Below are 20,175 nucleotides of genomic sequence, written 5' to 3'. Positions count from 1 at the left end.
CCACTGAAATCAGCCATTTCGAGTCAAACAAGGTCCGAACGGGTAGCCTCGTGTTTATAGCGTCCGCACGACAAGGTCCGGGTTCGATTCCTCACATGAGTAAAATGTGTGAAGATCAGCAAGGGGCGATGGGATAGCCTCATGTTTAAAGCGTCCACACGTCACACTGAAGATCCGGGTTCGATTAATCACATTGGTAAAATTGTGAAGATCATTTCTTCTTTCTTTGACCGTTATTACTTGAATAATTTCTAAATGAGGTGTAAAACTATACTCACTCTCATTGTCACGTCGAACCTTCTTTGTCGTTGTTTAGTTTTATGTTAATGGTGTTAATTTTGTCAGCAACGGTAATGAATATTGTTTCTAGACTGTAAGTACATGTGTACATGCTCACTATATAACGACGCCCAGCTAATATCTGGCCAGTTTTGTTTTGATGTGACTCATAAAAAACTAATTATACAGTTTGATTCGTGCCAAGGTCTCTGTTTAATGATAGGATTTTCATTTTAACATAGAACGTTTGTTTTGGATTATGGAGAATGCTTCCTCTGAATTATGCCTTTAAGCATAATGATTTTATTGACGTTTTTATGATATTCATTTTCTTAATTTCAGCGTTTGACTAAATTAAATAAGTTACGTCCCTTGAATGGTGATCAGTCTTCTGTCGTTTGTCATCAACAGCTCGTTTTTAGATCATTATATTTTCTAAAGTAGTCATAGAATTAAAGTAGTCATAGCATAGTTAAATGCTGGTTTTCATATAGCGAATTGTGATATTCTAGTTGTTTTACTATCCTTTGTCGACAGACCTTTATACAAATTTTATCGATTGTTAAGATACTATGTGTTTAGTCACGATGTGACTAGAATATTGCCTATGTGACTACAAATTGTAAGCCACTCGCGCACTGAAATATCACAGTTGGTATTGTGTGTACGTCCTTAACATCTGAATACACATCTGAAAACAGAGAATGTACAGCATATATACCTGCTGATGGGCGATAACACGTTACTATGGCCTTTGCCAAATGGCCTTTACGTCAAATGTCAATACTTGCATATACGCAACGTAACGATATTCAGGGACGTTGAACACATTAACAAATGTCCGTATAAGCGGTACATATAAATGATCAACTGTATGTTCATATTTGTAACAACTCACGAGGTGTGTCGGGGAAACAGGTTTTAGGGACTGACGAGCTTGAGGTCCGGAAAAACTTTTCATTTTAATTCGAGGAAAGTGGCAATGTAAACATGTTTCGACATATTCCCTAACGATACGCGTACACAATGCAGACACCACTGATAGTAAACTACTTCCTTCTAGCTTGAAATATTTACCCACAGCTGCGAAAAAACGGTTACACAAACATCACACACGACATTTACATCTTGGGATGGGCATCCTAAAGAAATCCTGTAACAAAAGTGATTAAAGATTGTACTCATACAGAGGGTGGAAAATTATCTAATGTGTCTTGTTAATACATATTGTGAAAAGATTATAAGCAACTGTCCACACATACGTGTGTAGAGTGTATGCACCTGTCAAACACACGACTTGAAACCTAACAGAAAGACAAATACATATACGTGACTCTAACGTACCCAACGCCTAGGTCTGTCCCACGTACACGTCGTGCCAGAATGGTGTCGTGTGTTGTCGACTCGTTGCTTGTGACACCTTCAGAAGCACCTTATAATCATCTGGATTGTCCACGAAGTTCGCTCATGTTCTTTGGAAGGCTATTTGAGATGAAGGAAATGTTTGAAGTTTGAAACGTCTGAAAATGAGATTTACCAATCACTTAGTTAATGCAGACCACGTTATGCTCGAAGTTCAGAAGTTCAGTTGTTCAGTTGTTCAGTTGCTTTAAAATGACGCAGTAATACGTATGTCAACAAAATACTTTGTCAGATCATGTAGAATAAGTGCAAAAAGAACACTGTCCGTTTTATAATATATCACTTTCAATTAAATATATGCAAGTATCACAATTCTTTGCTATCAATTTACACGCATACCTTAGGTCCACAACTCTCATTTGAACTGGATTCTACAACTTGATCAAACTGACTAATGCTTTGTGAAGCAAATGTACCTGGAACCCCTGTCTGAACGATGAACCATAATCAGCCATATATTGAAAGATGGTATTTCTTTGAATTCATTGAATTATTGGAGTGTGTATTCATGTCACGTGTTATTTGAAAAACTGAAAAGATTTGCAATTTTACAATATCATTAAGTATAATTATGTCTTAAAATGTGAGTTTTCAACTTCTACTTTCACTGGGAGCGCGCCAGCAGAGTCATGTTTTCTTTGGTCTACGGGACATTTATCACTCGCATTAGCCTAAGACACAGTCACATCTTCAAAGGTTAAGAACAATGTGGCCAAAATGAAAGCAAATGTCATCAGAAGTTTGCTGAGAAAACAATATGCGGTATGACTATAAAGGACATGTTGGGCAAACATAAGAAAACACAACAACGCCCCGCTGTGCTGTGAAAAGACCTCAAACGTTGATCTTTACAAGCAAGAAGAATGATTGCACCTGTACGCAGTGGTAATTAAAAATTTATGCGTGGTTCTGTTTCTTTCAGTTTAAGAACAAACAGAGCATACCCTGTCGGGTCACTGGACAGTCTGGTTCACCAACGCTTTTGCGATGACGGCGATAATGCCAGTAATTAATGCTGATTTGAAGATTATAACGCGCGCTTTCCAACATAATGTTTATTTTTCTGATAAAACCATTGAAATTTGTCTTCAGCAACCCAAACCTGGACCTTGTGGTCAGATCTGCAGACTAGCTAGGTAGACACATGACAGCGCATCATGTTTGTATAGTTTGATGGTCATGGTTTTAGTAACTGGATTGTCTTGTGCAGTCTCGATTAACTGGAGACAGCAGACATATAGCTACTGAGAGAGGCGTTAAACAACAAGCAAATAAAAACATTTCTGGTCTAGACTGGATTGTTTGCACACCGACATCATAGGACAGGCATACTGTTATACACTAAACATAACGTTTTCATTCATATTGGTGGGTGTTATAAGTAGTGCAGGGTGTGGGTGTGGGTGTGGGTGTGGGTGTGGGTGTGGGTGTGGGTGTGGGTGTGGGTGTGGGTGTGGGTGTGGGTGTGGGTGTGGGTGTGGGTGTGTGGGGGTGTGGGTGTGTGGGTGTGTGGGGGTGTGGGTGTGTGGGTGTGTGGGTGTGTGTGTGGGTGGGTGTGGGTGTGGGTGTGGGTGTGGGTGTGGGTGTGGGTGTGGGTGTGTGGGTGTGGGTGTGGGTGTGGGTGTGGGTGTGGGTGTGTGAGTGTGTGTGTGTGGGTGTGTGTGTGTGTGTGTGTGTGGGTGGGTGTGGGTGTGTGGGTGTGGGTGTGGGTGTGGGTGTGGGTGTGGGTGTGGGTGAGTGTGTGGGTGTGGGTGTGTGGGTGTGGGTGTGTGGGTGTGTGAGTGTGTGGGTGTGGGTGTGGGTGTGGGTGTGGGTGTGGGTGTGGGTGTGGGTGTGGGTGTGTGGGTGTGTGGGTGTGTGGGTGTGGGTGTGGGTGTGGGTGTGGGTGTGGGTGTGGGTGTGGGTGTGTGGGTGTGGGTGTGGGTGTGGGTGTGGGTGTGGGTGTGGGTGTGACGAAACAGAATAACGTTTCATAAAGACACTTTGTAATAGTATTGATTAAATGGCCAAATAGCATAGTTATAGATATGGTGTGAATGTATTGTCTTTATACTATATATCGGTTTGCAGGAACAAATATAGAGCTACTGTCAGTAGATAAAAAGATACAACTGTTTGCTTTCAAAACAAAAGACAGATTTTCTTCGTATTTCCCCCTTCGATGATATGAAAAAACCTATGAAAGTATACTTGGCAAATAAGGAAAGTGTGCATACAAAAATTTGAAATCTAAATTTATCAAGCCTCTGTAGACACATAAGGATTTAAACTTTAGAGGTTAGTGAAATGTATCCAACATGTATGTACGTGCCACGTTCCGTGACGTAAGTGGTTTTGTCCTTGAGACGTGCAATACTTTGATGCTCGTGTATTCCGGGAAAGAGAAACAGAGCAAATGAATGCCACACGATACTGTCACTTTTGAAAGCTCAGCCATGCCCTTGCGATCGTTAAAAAAATTGAATGGCTATGAAACGCATAGCATGTCAAGGCTGACGTCTGCACACAGTCATGAGGCCGTGGGCTACTGTGTTAAAGACAAGTGGCTGCACATTTCTACACTGGTGAGACGCTACCAGAACACAAATGACGTCATCGATCGGCCACGTTCTGGACGTTCACGTGTAACAACGCCAAGGCAGGACAGATGGATAAGGGTGATCCATCTTCGCCACAGGTTTCTGACTGCAGTGGTGACTGCCCGGACCATCCCACGACTTCGCCGTATTCACCCCAAAACAGTTCGACAACTTTTACGTCATTACTGGACCAGGCAATGACGTCCCGTCATACGACTCATCCTGACACAATGCCATCGACAAGCTCGTCGAACGTGGTGCCGAAATCATGTTCACAGACCTCTTTTATTTGTTGGAGAAATGCTGTTTTTAACAGATGAGTCTAGGTTTAACATGTCCCACAATGATGGACGCCAACGTGCCTGTAGACGCGTGGGAGAACGTTATGCACAGGCTTGTGTCTTGGATAGGAATCGTCTTGGATAGTGGTTCCGTGATGATTTGGGGTGGAATAGCAGCACGACAGAGAACTCCTTTGTTGATTGTTCAAGGCATCTTAACAGGTGTGGGCAACGGGGATCAGATACTTCGACTTGTGGCAAATCCTTTCCTGCAACGTCATGGTTTAACATTCCAACAGAGCAATGCCCGCCCTCATATGGCAAGGGTTGCTATGGATTTCTTGCAACACCACGACGTTGGCTTGTTGCCTTGGCCTGCAAATTCACCGGATCTCTCTAACCCGACAGAGCATGTTTGGGACGAGATGGATCGACGTCTACGCCGTCTTCCTCATCCACCAGATAACGTGCTTGACCTTTACTTGAGAGAATCAGACATGACATCCCACAATCCTTCCTTGCATAGGCTGTATGCGTCGTCGATGCAATACTGCTTTCAATGGTGGACATACGCGTTACTGAGCTTATGACATGGTCGTTTGACCACTGTCCCGCTTGTGGACACGTGACGTCATTGTGACTGACGACTTGTTACGGTCTCATGATCCCTCCATTAAAGTTCATATGTACCTTTGGCATTGTTTTCGTACTTAACAGCTGAGATAATATTTTGTCAATGTTTCTTTATGTGGGTAGTATATAATTGCACAGACAATATTTCAAATGATGATCACTTTCCATTCTGAATGATTTACTGTTTTTGATTTCGGACAGATTTAACTGATCTTATAAGCCACAATCTGGCTTGTGCTATAGATAAGAGAATAGTCACCAGCAGTGTAACCTGTAATTCGACAATAGAATAGTCACCTGCAGTGAAAAGCTGTAATACAGATAATGGAATAGTCACCTGCAATGTAGCCAGTAATACAGACATTGGAGCAATCACCTGCAGTGTAGCCTGTAACCCAGATAATAGAATAATCACTAGCAATATGTAACCTGTAATACACACATAATGCAATAGTCACCTGCAATGTAACAAGGTAATACACATAATGGAATAGCCACTTGCAGTGTAAGCTGTAATACAGATAATGGAATAGTCACCCGAAGTATCGTTTGGAACTATGGATCATGGAATAATCACTTAAAACATCGTGTGCAATATTGATCATACAATAGCTACACACTGTGTCGACAATACGAATCATGGAACAGTCACCTGTAGTGTCATTTACCACATGGATGATGGCATTGTCAACAGTCTTTGCCACACTCTTCCATGCACACCGGAAGCATTCCGCAATATAATCTGGTAAACCTGAGCAGAATATGCAGGATATATTATGATACACTCCAGACAACTGGAATGAAATTCAACATGATAACACCTAATACAGAAATAGATGGGATTAAGAAATAAACGAATGTACATATTCGTATGTTTGTTTGGACAAACGGAGTGCTTGAGGGACAGAATGCGCGTCCACATACAGCAGATTACGGACCCCCCAAACCAGGTGCATTCCCTTAAGCGCTCACATCGACAAATGCGCAGCGTTAAAGGAAATAAAATTTAAAATATTCCCTTTGTACAAGATGAATACTGCTAATGCCATGCTGCGTAAAGCTAAAGAAAACTTTTTCATTAAAGAATTGTGTCATTGTTAAATCAGTAACGCAATATATTACGCTATTATATTTTAAACTAAAGAACATTTTTCATTAAAGAATTGTGTCCATCGTTAAATCAGTGTATTGGAATTATACCTGTTTTACGCTCCGACTGTATTACTGTCAATGTTAAAGCCGCCAATGTGACGTCACGGCAACGCCACGCCACAACATTTGCATACAGTTGTATTGTGACGTCAAGACACACGTGACGTCATAACAATCTGTAATCACTTCTCCCTGAAGATGTAGAAACATATAGAAGATCAGTGTCGTGTTATTATTTCGGAAACCACTTGTTACATATCCATAACTGTACGCTCGGTATTTCTCATCACTTTCTTTATATATATAACACCTTGAAATGCTGTCAAGAATGAAAGTGATTGAAACCAAACTCTGCTTGTACTTTCTGTAAAATAAGTGTTGAAACCACCTATTCTATTAATGTGAGATCTGTAACAATGTTATTGTGTAAATTCAACGTAAATTCACTTTGATAAGAAAAATCTATTATTTGGATATTCTGTGAAGAGAAATGGTATGCTCTGTAGCATCATAATTATCACAAAATACAATATTTTCAAATTATGATTAACAAATAAACATCCTACCATTTCACAAAGTAAAGCGATGTTTGATATCATTTACATAATTACAACTCGAGAATATATTGAAGTTTCAAAATTCAAGGACATGTCTGATGTAGTGAACTAATCACTGTAAGTTGACTTCGTAAGAAAAAAATAAAACAATAAATAATTACGCAATACAATATCACAAGCAACGGATTAATTTTAAACTTTGAATTGTAGGATCAGTACCAGAAAGCATAGGATAAGACGTGTAAAAGCCAGTGTAATGTTTTGGAGGCCAAGTCTAAATCTCTGTCATCTAAACTAATACAATTAGCACCGTAAATTAACAATGTATTAGGGATGTTTTCAGGTGATAGTTATGCAATTCTTTAACGACGCTGCTTGGTTTTTGTGCAGTCAGTTGTTTGAGGTCAGTTGTTATTGAAACAGACCGAATAATGCTGAATCCTTGACTAAACAATACATTCATTTGTCTGCTAGGAGTAAATACTTACTTTAGTATATATTAGTGAAACATCCCTAACATACCGGTACAAATTAATTACATTAATTTTTTAAAACAAAGTCCACATTATCAGAATAGGACAATGAAAAGTTGACTAAAGTGGATATTAACATTCCTTTTCAGTTTTATTTGAGATATCCCTAAAATACAAAATGTGTGTGTAACCTTGAGAATCAAAAAGTTCAACTGCATCATGAACCTACACCCACTGACGTGATGATCACTGAAGAAGACAAAGAACGCTACATTGACACAGTTTTATTCTTTATGTACTATGACATTAGTCACGGAAATTGTTGATGTATAGATTTCCGTGTGAGAGCCAACGGATTATTGATCATATTTTCAACTCTTCTGTTATAAAAAAATGCTTGAATAAGAGACAATTCTCACAGACACAGAAGGCATTTTCATTTTTATGCACAACAATGTAGTTTTTATGTCACTGTTTCGGGAAAATTAAGTTTTTTTTTACTTTTTCTAAGAAGAAAATGTCTACAGCTCGCTCTAGAGACTATCCGATAACAACTAACTTCATACAAGTGATGGAATCTACGGACAAAGATGCATCATAAACTTGGACTCAGTCTATCTAAACTATTCACCAAATATTCACCCTTTAAACATAATGCATGCGGAATGATATATTGGTACTGCGATGTGTGTTATGAGCCTGTGACTTTTTTACTGAATCAATTTGTCTGTCTCTCTGTCCGTTTAAGCTGTTTTCCTAGTAACTTACCAAATTTTCTTGAGACCATGCATTGTTTCGTCTATTCTTTGGATAACACAATACGCATTCATGTTACCAGGACGGAAATTAGTGAATCACCTTTAGTGCCGCTTCATTGTTAACAACATGGGTGTGGAACAGCCTGTAAATAACAAGACACATTGGTCGTAAGACGTCATGGCTTTCACTACACAGGAAAACATCTCAGCCAATCAACGGGGCACAATTGCTAAGTGATCTTTACTCATCACAAGCGGGGATCTTTCCACACAAACACACCACAATAGATCAGATCCGCAAGATGTGTCGTGATTTCATGAACGAGGAATGCCTTTGTTCGAGATAGAAAAAAAACGGTACTGGTCGCCAAAGTGCGAATTTACCAGCCTTGGGTTCATTAAACGTGTCAAAATCAAAGCGTTCTTTCTCTATCCGTAACTGCCACCGCAAACGTAGGCAGCGGAATTAAAGCAAAGGAAAGTTAGATAGTCATTGGAAAAGAACATCCCTTTATACTGGGTGAAAGGGTACTTTGTTTGACGTTCTCATTGAGCTCGTGGTTTGCACACTGACGAGGTGCCTTGAGCCTATAACACCATGGACAAACATGGTTAGGTCGTCCACAAACTCCTTTCTTAACTCAACACCATCACATACCCTGTTTGTCTTCTCATGATTACAAACTGGCCCTTTGGTCCGTAGAACTACCTCAACCCACGACGGTCAAGCTACAGAAAGATGCATTAGCTCACACATTAGAGGATACTAATTCCTAAAAGACCCGAAGAGAAACCTACGCTTGTCAACAGTGCTATATGACTGAGCGTATGATTGTTACGTTATCTGCCGGTTCGTCAGTCTGTCTTTCTGCTACTGCATCCCTGTGCTGTATCAAGTGTGCATCCCAGTAGCAATCGGTAATCTCCTGATCCGCGTCATGCCGAAGGTCCTGGACGCAGTGTTGCCCAGGACTGTATACCTGATTATACTACTGGCTCATTTAGCCTCTATTACCAATGGACAATTTAACTGTAAGTATTGTTTTATCTTATTCATAAGACATATACATACATAATCGTCAACGGAGTTAAAGTCAAAGGTATCAATATCCGGTTTAAATTTTATGCTTTCACTGCAGTGCGTTTGCACTACCTGTTATAAATGCACGCAGGTGTTAAATTGGGTTTGAATTCATTATTCCAGTTCAACATGAAGCCACCTAGCCAGTATTTACGTACAATCATGAAGTAGGGCAATGGAAGTACACAAGTCATTAGCAGCTTGGCCCTATTACCATAATTCATTCAGAGCTGACTGTTGGCGTGACATTTACTCTCTCGGTGAAGCAGACGCTCAGCTGTATTTCACCGCAAACCTGTGAAACAAACGTATTTGCACAGGGATTAAGTCATTTACACACATAAAGATAGCCTTTACAGAAGTATGTAAATCATTATTTATAGATAGTAAATAAAATTCACTTTCCACAAGGAACTCGTTGAAATGGATTTAGATGCCTGATGAATGATGATGTTTGCATCATCAAGTGGACACTGTCCTTTTCCTTGTGACGTTCCTCTGCAGGACACGGTCCAGCTTTTGAGACGAATATGTTTTACGACTGAACATATATAGCCATATCAGTTACAATAACACCACCACAAAATGTCCATTTAAAACCTCAAAACCTTTACTGCATCTCAAACAATGCGATGGTTTCTGTTTTGCATGCGTACTGTTTTGACAGTTAACATGCTCACACGAACGTACTTGTATTTCTAGGTGTGTGATGTTGACTTATTTAGCTGGTTTGAATAAAACTGAGGCCGAAAAGTTTAATTGTGATAAGGAAAAACGTACAACGCCTCTTTGAGATTGTGGGATTTTAGTGAAAAATCCATATGACGTACATACAATCCGCCATGCTGTTCATTATTCCCTATTCAAATTTGAATTGGCAAGTAAGGCTTAATGATCTGACTGATCGGGTTTGATAAAAAAAATATGTGTCCTTGCTCATGTTTTCAGTCACATATTTGCATCACTCTAAATCGATATTTGCATCCCGCTGAGATGAAAATGAAATATTTCTTCGGTGTTCAAAAACATGTATAATTTCAAATGCTTCGAACACCTTAGGACCCTATCAAACAGGATACCAGAATCACGTGCTTGCTGCACCATCACTTATGATGACTGTGAGGAATGATTGTGTGATATCGTTACAACGGTGTGGAAGGTTGTTCCTGGTGTTTACGACATTGTTACAACCAGATAAAATGACACTGACGTTATTCTTTGCTATTTGAATTTCTTGATCTGTATCATTGGCATGCAGAAATTTAAAAGAAACTTGTAAAATCCACTTTTATCTGTACTGTAGATATTGCCATGAACAACGCTTTTCATTACCCTTTATGTTCTGTTGTGTTACAAATTTGATAATATGACAAGTAACCACGGATAACAGTCACAGAGCTATTATTAATCGTGTATACGGTTTACAAGGGAATACATTTCCAGTGCACTAAAGAAATGAATGACAGAATAGTGGAACATATGACACACAAACACACACAGGGTATAACAAACACAAATACATGAATAACAGAACAGTTTACGCAGAACATATTACGCACAAGGACAGACACAATAAGACAGACACATGAATGACAGGATAATATGATATATTACACAGAAAGAGACACACAATAAGACAGACACAAATACATTAATGACATAATAGTAGAACATATTAAACACAAAGACACACACAATAAAACAGAACCAAATACATGATTGATAGAATAGTATAACACAATTCACACAGATGCACACACAATAAGACTGACACAAATAAATGAATGGCAGTATAGTAGAATATATTGCACACGGAGAGAAAGAGAGACACACACTTATATATTCCAGCAGGGTATCTTTGCAACAGCAAATGAATATTTTCTATTGTTTCAGTTTGTCGCTTACTCAAAGGTCAGTGTTACCGCACATGTCCAGCTGGTCAAACAACTTTGTTCCAAGCCCCTATATTGTGTCCGTCATACAACTACTGCTGTTTACCAGATCGATCAGGAAGAAAAACGACAACGACAACGACGACAACGACAACGACAACGACACCATCCACCCGAAATCCACATCCAGCATTCCCAGGTACATGGCTATGGTCCCTTTAGACCATAAGTATGACCAATACATGCTCTGTTTGGTTTTTGGATTATGATGCATACGTTATTGGAGGCAAACGGTCCCTGCAATAATGTAGATATGATCAAATACATCCTTTGTTATTAAAGTATGTTTTATATGTTATCAGAGATATAGGATCCCTGCAGACTATAGATATGACTAAATACATAGTTCCTTTTGTTATTAGATTACGTTTTATGTATTGTCGGGGACATACTGTCCCATTTGACAATGAATCAGCGAACACATGCTTAAATGACCAGATGATAAAATTATTAGACACAGGCCCTGTATTTTGCAACCGCCGAGTTACAGAACTAAACCGGTATTTGTTTACCCACCGTTATTACCGTTTAACACGGTAATCAGTTTAACACACTGACTATGTGACATATTTCCTGACGGCAATACAGCGTCACAATTAATGGATGCCAAGATATAACTACTGAATGTATGGTATATGGTTTGTTTGGTCCTGATTCCTCTTTAGCAGAGCATTATCGTGGTTAAAAGGTTTTCTCGTCACGCCCCAGGCCTGGGTTCGATAACCATAGAGGTACAATGTGTGTAACCACAGAGGTACAATGTGTGTAACCATAGAGGAACAATGTGTGTAACCATAGAGGTACAATGTGTAAAGCCCATTTCTGGTGTCCCGCGCCATGACATTACTTGAATATTGCCAAAAGCGGCTTAAAACGCAACTCACTCACTATTTCAACAGAATGCGGGGTTGGACAACAGGTATTAACAGGAGTGTCGTCTCGTGTTATCGGCGGTACCAATGCACTCCGCTGTGAATTCCCATGGATGGTGTACATATACAGAGAAAATAGTCCCTGTGGTGGCAGCCTCATCGACGACAGACATATAGTGACAGCTGGCCACTGTCTGAGGTAAGAAGATGCTTGCACTCATAGGGATATTAAGGGGACACGTATCTCCTTGCCATGGGGCCCGGTGGGGTAGCCCAGTGGTTAAAGCGTCCGGTCGCTCATCACGCCGAAAACCGAGTTTGATTATCCATATGAGGACACTATGTGAAATCCATTTCTGGACATTATGCTGTGACAGGCATTAGATCAACAGAACAAAACAGAATAGAACAGAAAAGTATTCTCGCAAATCATACAGAATGATGTAAAGAGAATATACAATGGTTTGAAATACAATAACACACACGTAAACGTATTGATTTAGAAATCACTCAGGACAAAGTTTCAACAGGAGTGGTTTGATCTGTTTTCATAAGTGAGATAAATTTGTGAAAGTCAAGTCTTTTCACTCTCTATAGGCCACAAGCCCGTATAATACATATTTACAAGTGAAGTGAGTGAGTGAGTGAGTTTGGTTTTACGCCATACTCAGCAATATTCCAGCTATATGGCTGCAGTCTGTAAATAATAGAGTCTGAACCAGACAATCCAGTGATCAACAACATGATCATCGATCCGCGCAATTGGGAACCGATGACAAGTGTCAAGCAATTTGAAGTTAACCACCCGATCCCGTTAGTAGCCTCTTACGACAAGCGTAGTCGACTTTCATGGCAGGCATGGGTTGATGAAGACTTATTCTACCCCGAGATCACGGGCCACATATATACAAATTTTACATATATTTACACATATATACAATAACAACGTTTGAGTTTACAACACACAGCTATAATGATGTAGTACATGGATAATCATATGAAAATTTGCATTTTAATAAATGGGCAAGTATTTTAATTCTCCTAGTTGATATGCATGGTATAAATACGTACATGCTTTTCTTTAGAATTGTTTTGTCATTAGTAGGGACTTAAATTCATTATATTTTTTTTGACAATATACAGATGGTAGATATTTTGCTCTAAGAGCATTATAAGAATTACAAACAAATAACAGGTGATACTAATCTGTTACTCCTAGTGCATAATGGACAGTTACGTTCTGTTACATATATATATTTTCTATCTACCTTCATTATACTTTCATCTTAGCAAATCCATATCTAAATTTATCTTAAGAATGAAGATTTTTATGGATATCAACTTCTTTATGAGAGAACACAACGTTTCGGAGTTAATGCTTACTCCTTCATCTGATGAAGGAGTAAGCATTAACTCCGAAACGTTGTGTTCTCTCATAAAGAAGTTGATATCCATAAAAATCTTCATTCTTATGTATTTTCACTTCTAGATGACATTCAAAGACTTAAATTTATCTTAAATTCAATATCAAGTTATCTGTCGACAATATTTTGCGGGAGTTAAAAGACTTGAATTCTCTATATATACAAGCATGAAAAAGAAAAGAAAAGAAAAGTATGATACTATATGTTCGTAAAACATTTTTTTTTCTGTTTGTGAAACATCTTTGAATGCTCCTATATAAAATTATAAATGTGATAAGTAACATTTACATATGCAGTTTGCAATGATATGAATTTATCTTTTATCTTTTCAGTAACGTCGCAAAGTCACAGCTGACTATAACAGTTGGTGAATACAACACAAATGAGGACAGACCACGAGCGGAGTTTGTCGTACGCAATTACAGAATATTCATTCCGTCGACATACCAATCACAGTTCTACAGTAAGGATCATACATGGTTACGTCAATGTTCTCTCACATGGATAATGGCAATGTTTCAACTGTATTACAGTGACATGTAAATAACAGAACCTAGCAAACCGTGACTGTAACGATTCAACGACTGCACGACGAAACTGAAAGCAGCGAGGCGGATCACTGACCATTTTACGGCCTTATTCATGTCATACATATTTTTCTAGCAAACACATTGCACATTCATGTACACCAAATAGAAGCTCAAAACTTTCCTCCTTTGTAAAATATTCCGCACATGTTTCTGTCGTTAAATATGTTACTACGTTTTGTTTTAAGATTAAACATAGAAGGTAAATTAATGACTGAAATAATATAAAGGATATTATACTACTCATGGTTTGAAAGAATCGTCTGTTTAAAAGGTAATTCTCCAAACTGTAACTGCTGGGATAGTACTGCATGAAGACAGATTTGATTAACCGAATAATTCCACGAACAACGGGAGACCGAAAATCAGTCTGTGTACCTATCAGACGGAGAGTATCAACCGAAACGTCGTAACATCCATAAAAGAACTGATTTTCCGAAAACAAAACTCCAGGAAACGTATATATGATCCTCGTGATGCGACCATTAATTGGTCTGGAGCTGCCAATAAGTGCTGTTCCACTCTTCAGTAAGAGCATTGAGGAGTTCCTGTAGAAACAGCTGTATGCCAAACAACTTAAGATACATGTACGTTATACGAGTTACAAACGAACCTCAAGCCATATTCAACTCTTAGGCTTCTATATATGTATGAGTGGAAATTTTTCGGTTTTCTTCCAATGCATACTAGCAATTGATGCAATAGCAAACACAGTCAATTGTAATGATAATGTTTATATTTTTCTTAGAGAATGATATTGCCATCATTAAACTGGATGACCCGATCGACTTTTCACGCTACGAGTGTCTTAGACCAGTCTGTATTCCCGAGTTTGGGCAAAGATTTTCCAGAGTGTCTTGCACAGTGACAGGATGGGGCGTGACACGGACAAACTATACATGTGAGTGTAATATTTGCAGGTGATATATTTTCAGAACGGAAATTAAGGTATTCCTGTCAATATAGTTTGCGTAGGCTATCACACAGTCCCACATTATATTGTCAACCATAATATTTTCCCCACAGTCTGGCATGCTATAGCCCTAAATGAAGTCTAGATTTCCCCTGGTTCTGAATTTTCGGTTTCTTTAGACCCTCTTTTCTGTTTAAATGGGTTGATTTGTTGCAATCTGTATAAACTAACGAGCAAAAATACCGATGTTATGTTTGTTAAAACGACAAACCAACATTATGAAAACTTCAGTTTAATGATGCCTTTTACGCCTGTTATTTAAATTCACTTTCCATTTCACAATGGTGCTTTGTCGTTTTGTAATATCAGTCATTTCGACTTGGTATCGCTTCTCTGTCTGAGCGTTTGTGTATAGTTTGTGTAAAGTTTTCATATTTCGGATGGGACATTTATCAAGCAAGCTATGCAGAGAACAGACAGAGATTTCCTTAAAAAATGCAACACATGCTTCATTCGTATTGAAATATGCTCTTGCTTTGAATTGTTTGACCTGAAACAACAGGAGTTTTCCAAGTATATAATTTCAACTTTTTGCTCAAGTCAGTCGCACATGCTTTTTACAAGGAGCTCCACAGAACTCAGGGTTACAATGTTCAGTCTTACAAAATATTTTAAAGAATATGTGCGCAGGCTATTTTAAAAATGCCTTGGCTGGGTATGCGTTTTTTAAGAGTGCAACAGTCGGGCAGAATATGTTCAAATTTCCGCAAACACTTGACATCATCACTAAAAGATTATGAGTTATTAACACGTGCTTATGGAGTGGTCGAAATCGTATTATCGACTCTTATTATGTCAAGCAGAGACTTTTTTTAATGATAAGTGGAAGGGAGTTTGTAGTTAAATGAATTCAGTGAACGTTTACCAAATTTACACGTGCCTCGATTAGTTTCAAGTAAATATAGATGTTAATCTATTCCCAAACAAGGCGGCTTTTAATATTTATTAAAGTAGCCGTTGAGATTACATCATATGTATAGAAAACGATTCCTTGAAACATTAAAAAGACAAAAAAAACAAAAAGTGCAAAGGAATATGAGTGTCATTGCCAAAATTATGTATTTACGTTTGTAAAAATAGTACTAAAAATAGTACACCATTTGCATTTCAATTAAAAAAAGAAAGTTGCAACTGAAAACATGGTGAATGTCAAGAACTGGGAAATCTTTGAATGACATTTGAAAGTGGATTGCATATGAAAGGCAAGATTTATGGATGTCAAGTTCTTTATTATGAATAACACAACGTTTCGGAGTGTATGTTTCTCTCTCATCAGATAATGGAAAGTTTCTTCATTTTTTTATGTCCCTAACAAGGTATACCACAAACCTGAAGAGTTGAGTGAATATTGTTTTCCTGCACAACACGTTTTGATACAGTACACTATTATTATACATTATATTATGATATAACCTTCATAATCGTTGACATTAATATATATGATCTGGATTAATATATGGAAGAAAGGTCCGAATACAACAGGTAAAAGAATCCTCGTATATCCTTCAAATTGTCAATAGGCCATTCTTGGATTTTACTGTCAAAGCTTGGAGTTGTTGACTTACCCGACGTTGTTTCTTCCCTGTGTCTGACTCATCTTAATGTCACGTTCGTGTTTGATTTGACTGATCCAAGAGACACATGCAACATAATCAAGCAGACTCACACTGTCACGAAATATGGGACTTTGACATTTACTGATGTTAAGTCCATTGAATTGGTACACGTTGGGTTAAAGGCTGTTATGTGTTTATACCCTTGGTTGTACAGGTGCAGTCTTCTGTCTTGCAGGTGTGGACAGATGCAAAGCATAATGGCATCTTGAAACGAATAGATGGTTTCAAATTCCTGAGCCCATTTTATTGTGACTCATTTAGTGCACATACTGATATATCAATTATTTGCTGTTGACAACCGTTAGACATAGTGGAGACTTTGAGTTCAACCGCAGCCTTATGACAAACGAATTACATACATGTACGTGCACTGCTCATTACAGACAAGAGAGAGTAATAATACTCAGTGACCGAAAATACTGTTTGAAAAAGATTAACCATCGTTCTTAAACACTATCTTAAAACCATCGTTCTTAAACACTATCTTAAAACCATCGTTCTTAAACCATTCTTAAACACTATCTTGCCTGCCATGGCACTCAAGAGGTTCAATTAAGCTTAGAAACCTAGAAAAAAATTGTGCTTTTGTTATGTTGATACGGATGACAAACACCATTGTTGAATATGTGTTCGGTTATGTTATTTGTCACGAGCCAAGGAGAACTCGATAGGTTTTAAAGTCCCGAAGTTTTAATGAAAGGTATTTTACTGAAAGTGTTAATTATATCGAAATAACTTTGAAGTAATTGTGAATACTGAATACAAATGCAAGACACTGAATATAATACTTATTATTATGCTTACCATTACAGATCTAGATCCTCCCTTGTCAGCAATACTACAGAAGGTGAACGTGGACATCGTGGACGACACCATCTGTGTAAGGAAGTTTGGGTCGAGCTACTTCAGATCGACTAACTACTGTGCCGGTGCCCTCGAGGGAGGACGAGACTCTTGTGGGGTGCGGTAACCTGACATCAATAATACATGATATCCACCGACAAATACATAAACATGTTATAAACTAACACATTCTATTGACATGGATGCCGAAGCACGTGTTATACAGAGTTGCGTATCTTATTTACCATGATCCCCCTGGCCCGAAACTAACCTGCTGGACAAAAATAGTTAGGAATATCTGTACATTTATGAATAATGATCTATCTACTCATTGACAAACTGATAAAATATCAATCATGAAAAAGACAATATCCTTAACTTGTTTTGTTCAGTATACTAACCAATGATCTTAGAAAGGGTTACGTGTCTACGACATCATGGCATAGCCTCATGAAATGATAACAGAAATATGCACAATTTTAGCTGCATCACATCCCATTCACTCATATATCTATCAGCAATGTGTCACCTATATTATTTGTTTCAGGGCGATTCGGGAGGGCCCCTTATGTGCTCAACATGGGACAGACTCGGCAGACAGAAGTTGACTCTAGTAGGTCTTGTTTCAACGGGATCCAACTGTGCTCAGATAGATACTCCGGCTATATACACTGATGTAGCTAAGTACCGCCGCTGGATCGATTCTATTATTGCCACCCCATAGAGTATTACTTCGACGGAGAGACACGCTCAGCCAACGAGCATTTGGTGGGGACATTACTCTGTGTTCATTTCGTGAAATTAGTAACGAGACATATCTTGGCAATGAGAAAGATAGATACTGACAAGTGATTTGTTTTCAGATATATGTGATAGACACATTATTATTCTAACTGCTGAAACTCTAGTCATTTATCGCACCTCGGCAAAGTAAAGTTGTTAAGTATTGGCGTTCATTATTAAAATACCCTCGGAATATCTGATCCTGGCTTCCAGACCACAATTTGTGCCATTTAGATCTGAATATAACATTTGGTAAAAATGAGGGCGAATAGCGAAAATGTTATATGTGGTGGGATGTGCTGCTCCGGCAGATCGATGTATGACTTGCAACACGACACAAACAAAACTGCATATTTTAAATGGAAGGTTGTGACTCAGTTCTCAAGAAAGCGTGATAACAATGAAAACAGCGTCTCTTCAACAGTCTCTATGACTATGTTATGACGTAATTTTCTACAATAACAGTTCCTGTAGATATATTAGGGCATGTTTCGCAACGCAAGCAGTTTCTGAAAAAGACTATATTAGGGCGTGGTTCTCAAGCGCTAGTCTCTGACGATACCTTTTGCAGCCGAAGTAATCATTCTGACAGATGAATAGATTAGGGAGAGGTTCTCAATCAACATTTTCTGACAATAACTCTCCAAGGATGTGATCCTTCACTACAACGATCTGACAATGACTAAAGCAGGACGAGGTTCTCCATGGGAACATTTTCTGACAATGACATAGGTAGAGGAAATGTTTCTCAGTTACAGAGGTTTTGACAATTACTAAACTAGAACGAGGTTTTTAGTGAAAACATTTTCTGACAACGACTCTCCAATGATTGGCTTCACCGCTACAACAGACTCTGACAATGACTTAATTGGAAGGTGGTTGTCCACAACACTCTGACAGTGAACTGTCACCGCTTCCGCCAGGTATTACCTCACACCAGCTGCCTCAGTTCAACATGGTCTTTTTTGCAGTCACCAGTAATGAAGTCATCAGTAATTGGACACTTCTCAATTTTTTGACTGTAACTGTTGGTTCGTCAAAGAAGTATGTGCGATATGTGTAATGCATGTGTATGTTATTATACATTTTTATATGTACGGGAATACCACGAATACAGACACGCGTAAGATAATGGAAAAGGACATTACTGCATGTATGGACGCCTGGATGTTTAAGGTCTAATATTTAATTGTCTATTTTCAAGCAGGAAGAACACACCAGAAAGTCACCGCATTTACGTGGAACGTGTCTTGAAAGATGCATTACTGTATTTAAAATATTTTTCTGTGCACATATATTAATACAGAACTTCATATAAAGTTACTTGTTTCGTTTGTATACATCAATACACCGTTATTTTACACCGTTTGTATTGTTTAAAGCTAACATTTACTGACTGTGAAGTGACACATTTACATAATACATTTGTTATCAAATAGGTCCACGTGTGTTCTTTGAGAAGAGTTTGGTCTGATAACATTGCATCGATATAAAATGAAAGAATACAGAGGTCCAGAAACTTTACATTTTTTACATAATCAAAAATATCAACAGAACACAGATTTGCATCATCAAGCTGTGTACAAGTATGTATGTTTCCTGAACATAAACTTCTAAATAAAAGGTCACTTCAAAATGTCTATTACGTTATTATTAATTCCTTGAAAAGCTACATATTGTAGTTCAGCGAACATATACAAGTTCAAGGTTATTGTAACTATAGTCTCTTTGTGTGTACCTTTTCGATGATGCATATACTTCTAAAAAAAGAAACGCAAAGCTGAAAATTGGTATCAGTTTATACAAAAGGAAACGCATGAATTTCTTCCCGTTCACGATTTATTGCATTTATTGAGGAAAACAGATTTTGGTGAGTTTTGGCGAGTTGTCCTGAATGACAATGGATTCAA

At 38.4% G+C, this 20,175-nt stretch overlaps 1 protein-coding gene across 1 annotated transcript; it reads left to right on the top strand.

The window, feature by feature from the left end:
* Window positions 1–9,072: 9,072 nt before the first annotated feature.
* On the top strand, window positions 9,073–18,206 carry LOC137257414 (chymotrypsin B-like). Its single transcript, XM_067794748.1, has 7 exons — window positions 9,073–9,166; window positions 11,109–11,306; window positions 12,067–12,238; window positions 13,796–13,926; window positions 14,799–14,951; window positions 17,452–17,600; window positions 18,030–18,206. The coding sequence occupies exons 1-7, from the start codon at window positions 9,073–9,075 to the stop codon at window positions 18,204–18,206; spliced, it is 1,074 nt and encodes a 357-aa protein (XP_067650849.1).
* The last annotated feature ends 1,969 nt before the right edge of the window (window positions 18,207–20,175 follow it).

The sequence above is a fragment of the Haliotis asinina genome, chromosome 12 (genome assembly GCF_037392515.1).
Source record: "Haliotis asinina isolate JCU_RB_2024 chromosome 12, JCU_Hal_asi_v2, whole genome shotgun sequence".
Lineage (NCBI taxonomy): Eukaryota > Metazoa > Mollusca > Gastropoda > Lepetellida > Haliotidae > Haliotis > Haliotis asinina.
Note: the sequence above shows the minus strand (reverse complement) of the source record. Positions and strands in the feature narration are given on the sequence as shown.

What these genes read in the sequence shown, in the direction of transcription:
- LOC137257414 (XM_067794748.1), top strand. Translation starts at nt 9,073, where the DNA reads ATGCCGAAGGTCCTGGACGCAGTGTTGCCCAGGACTGTATACCTGATT. An exon ending in ATACCAATCACAGTTCTACA is followed by an intron (nt 13,927 to 14,798) that starts GTAAGGATCATA and finishes TATTTTTCTTAG; the next exon opens with AGAATGATATTGCCATCATT. An exon ending in GAGGACGAGACTCTTGTGGG is followed by an intron (nt 17,601 to 18,029) that starts GTGCGGTAACCT and finishes TATTTGTTTCAG; the next exon opens with GGCGATTCGGGAGGGCCCCT.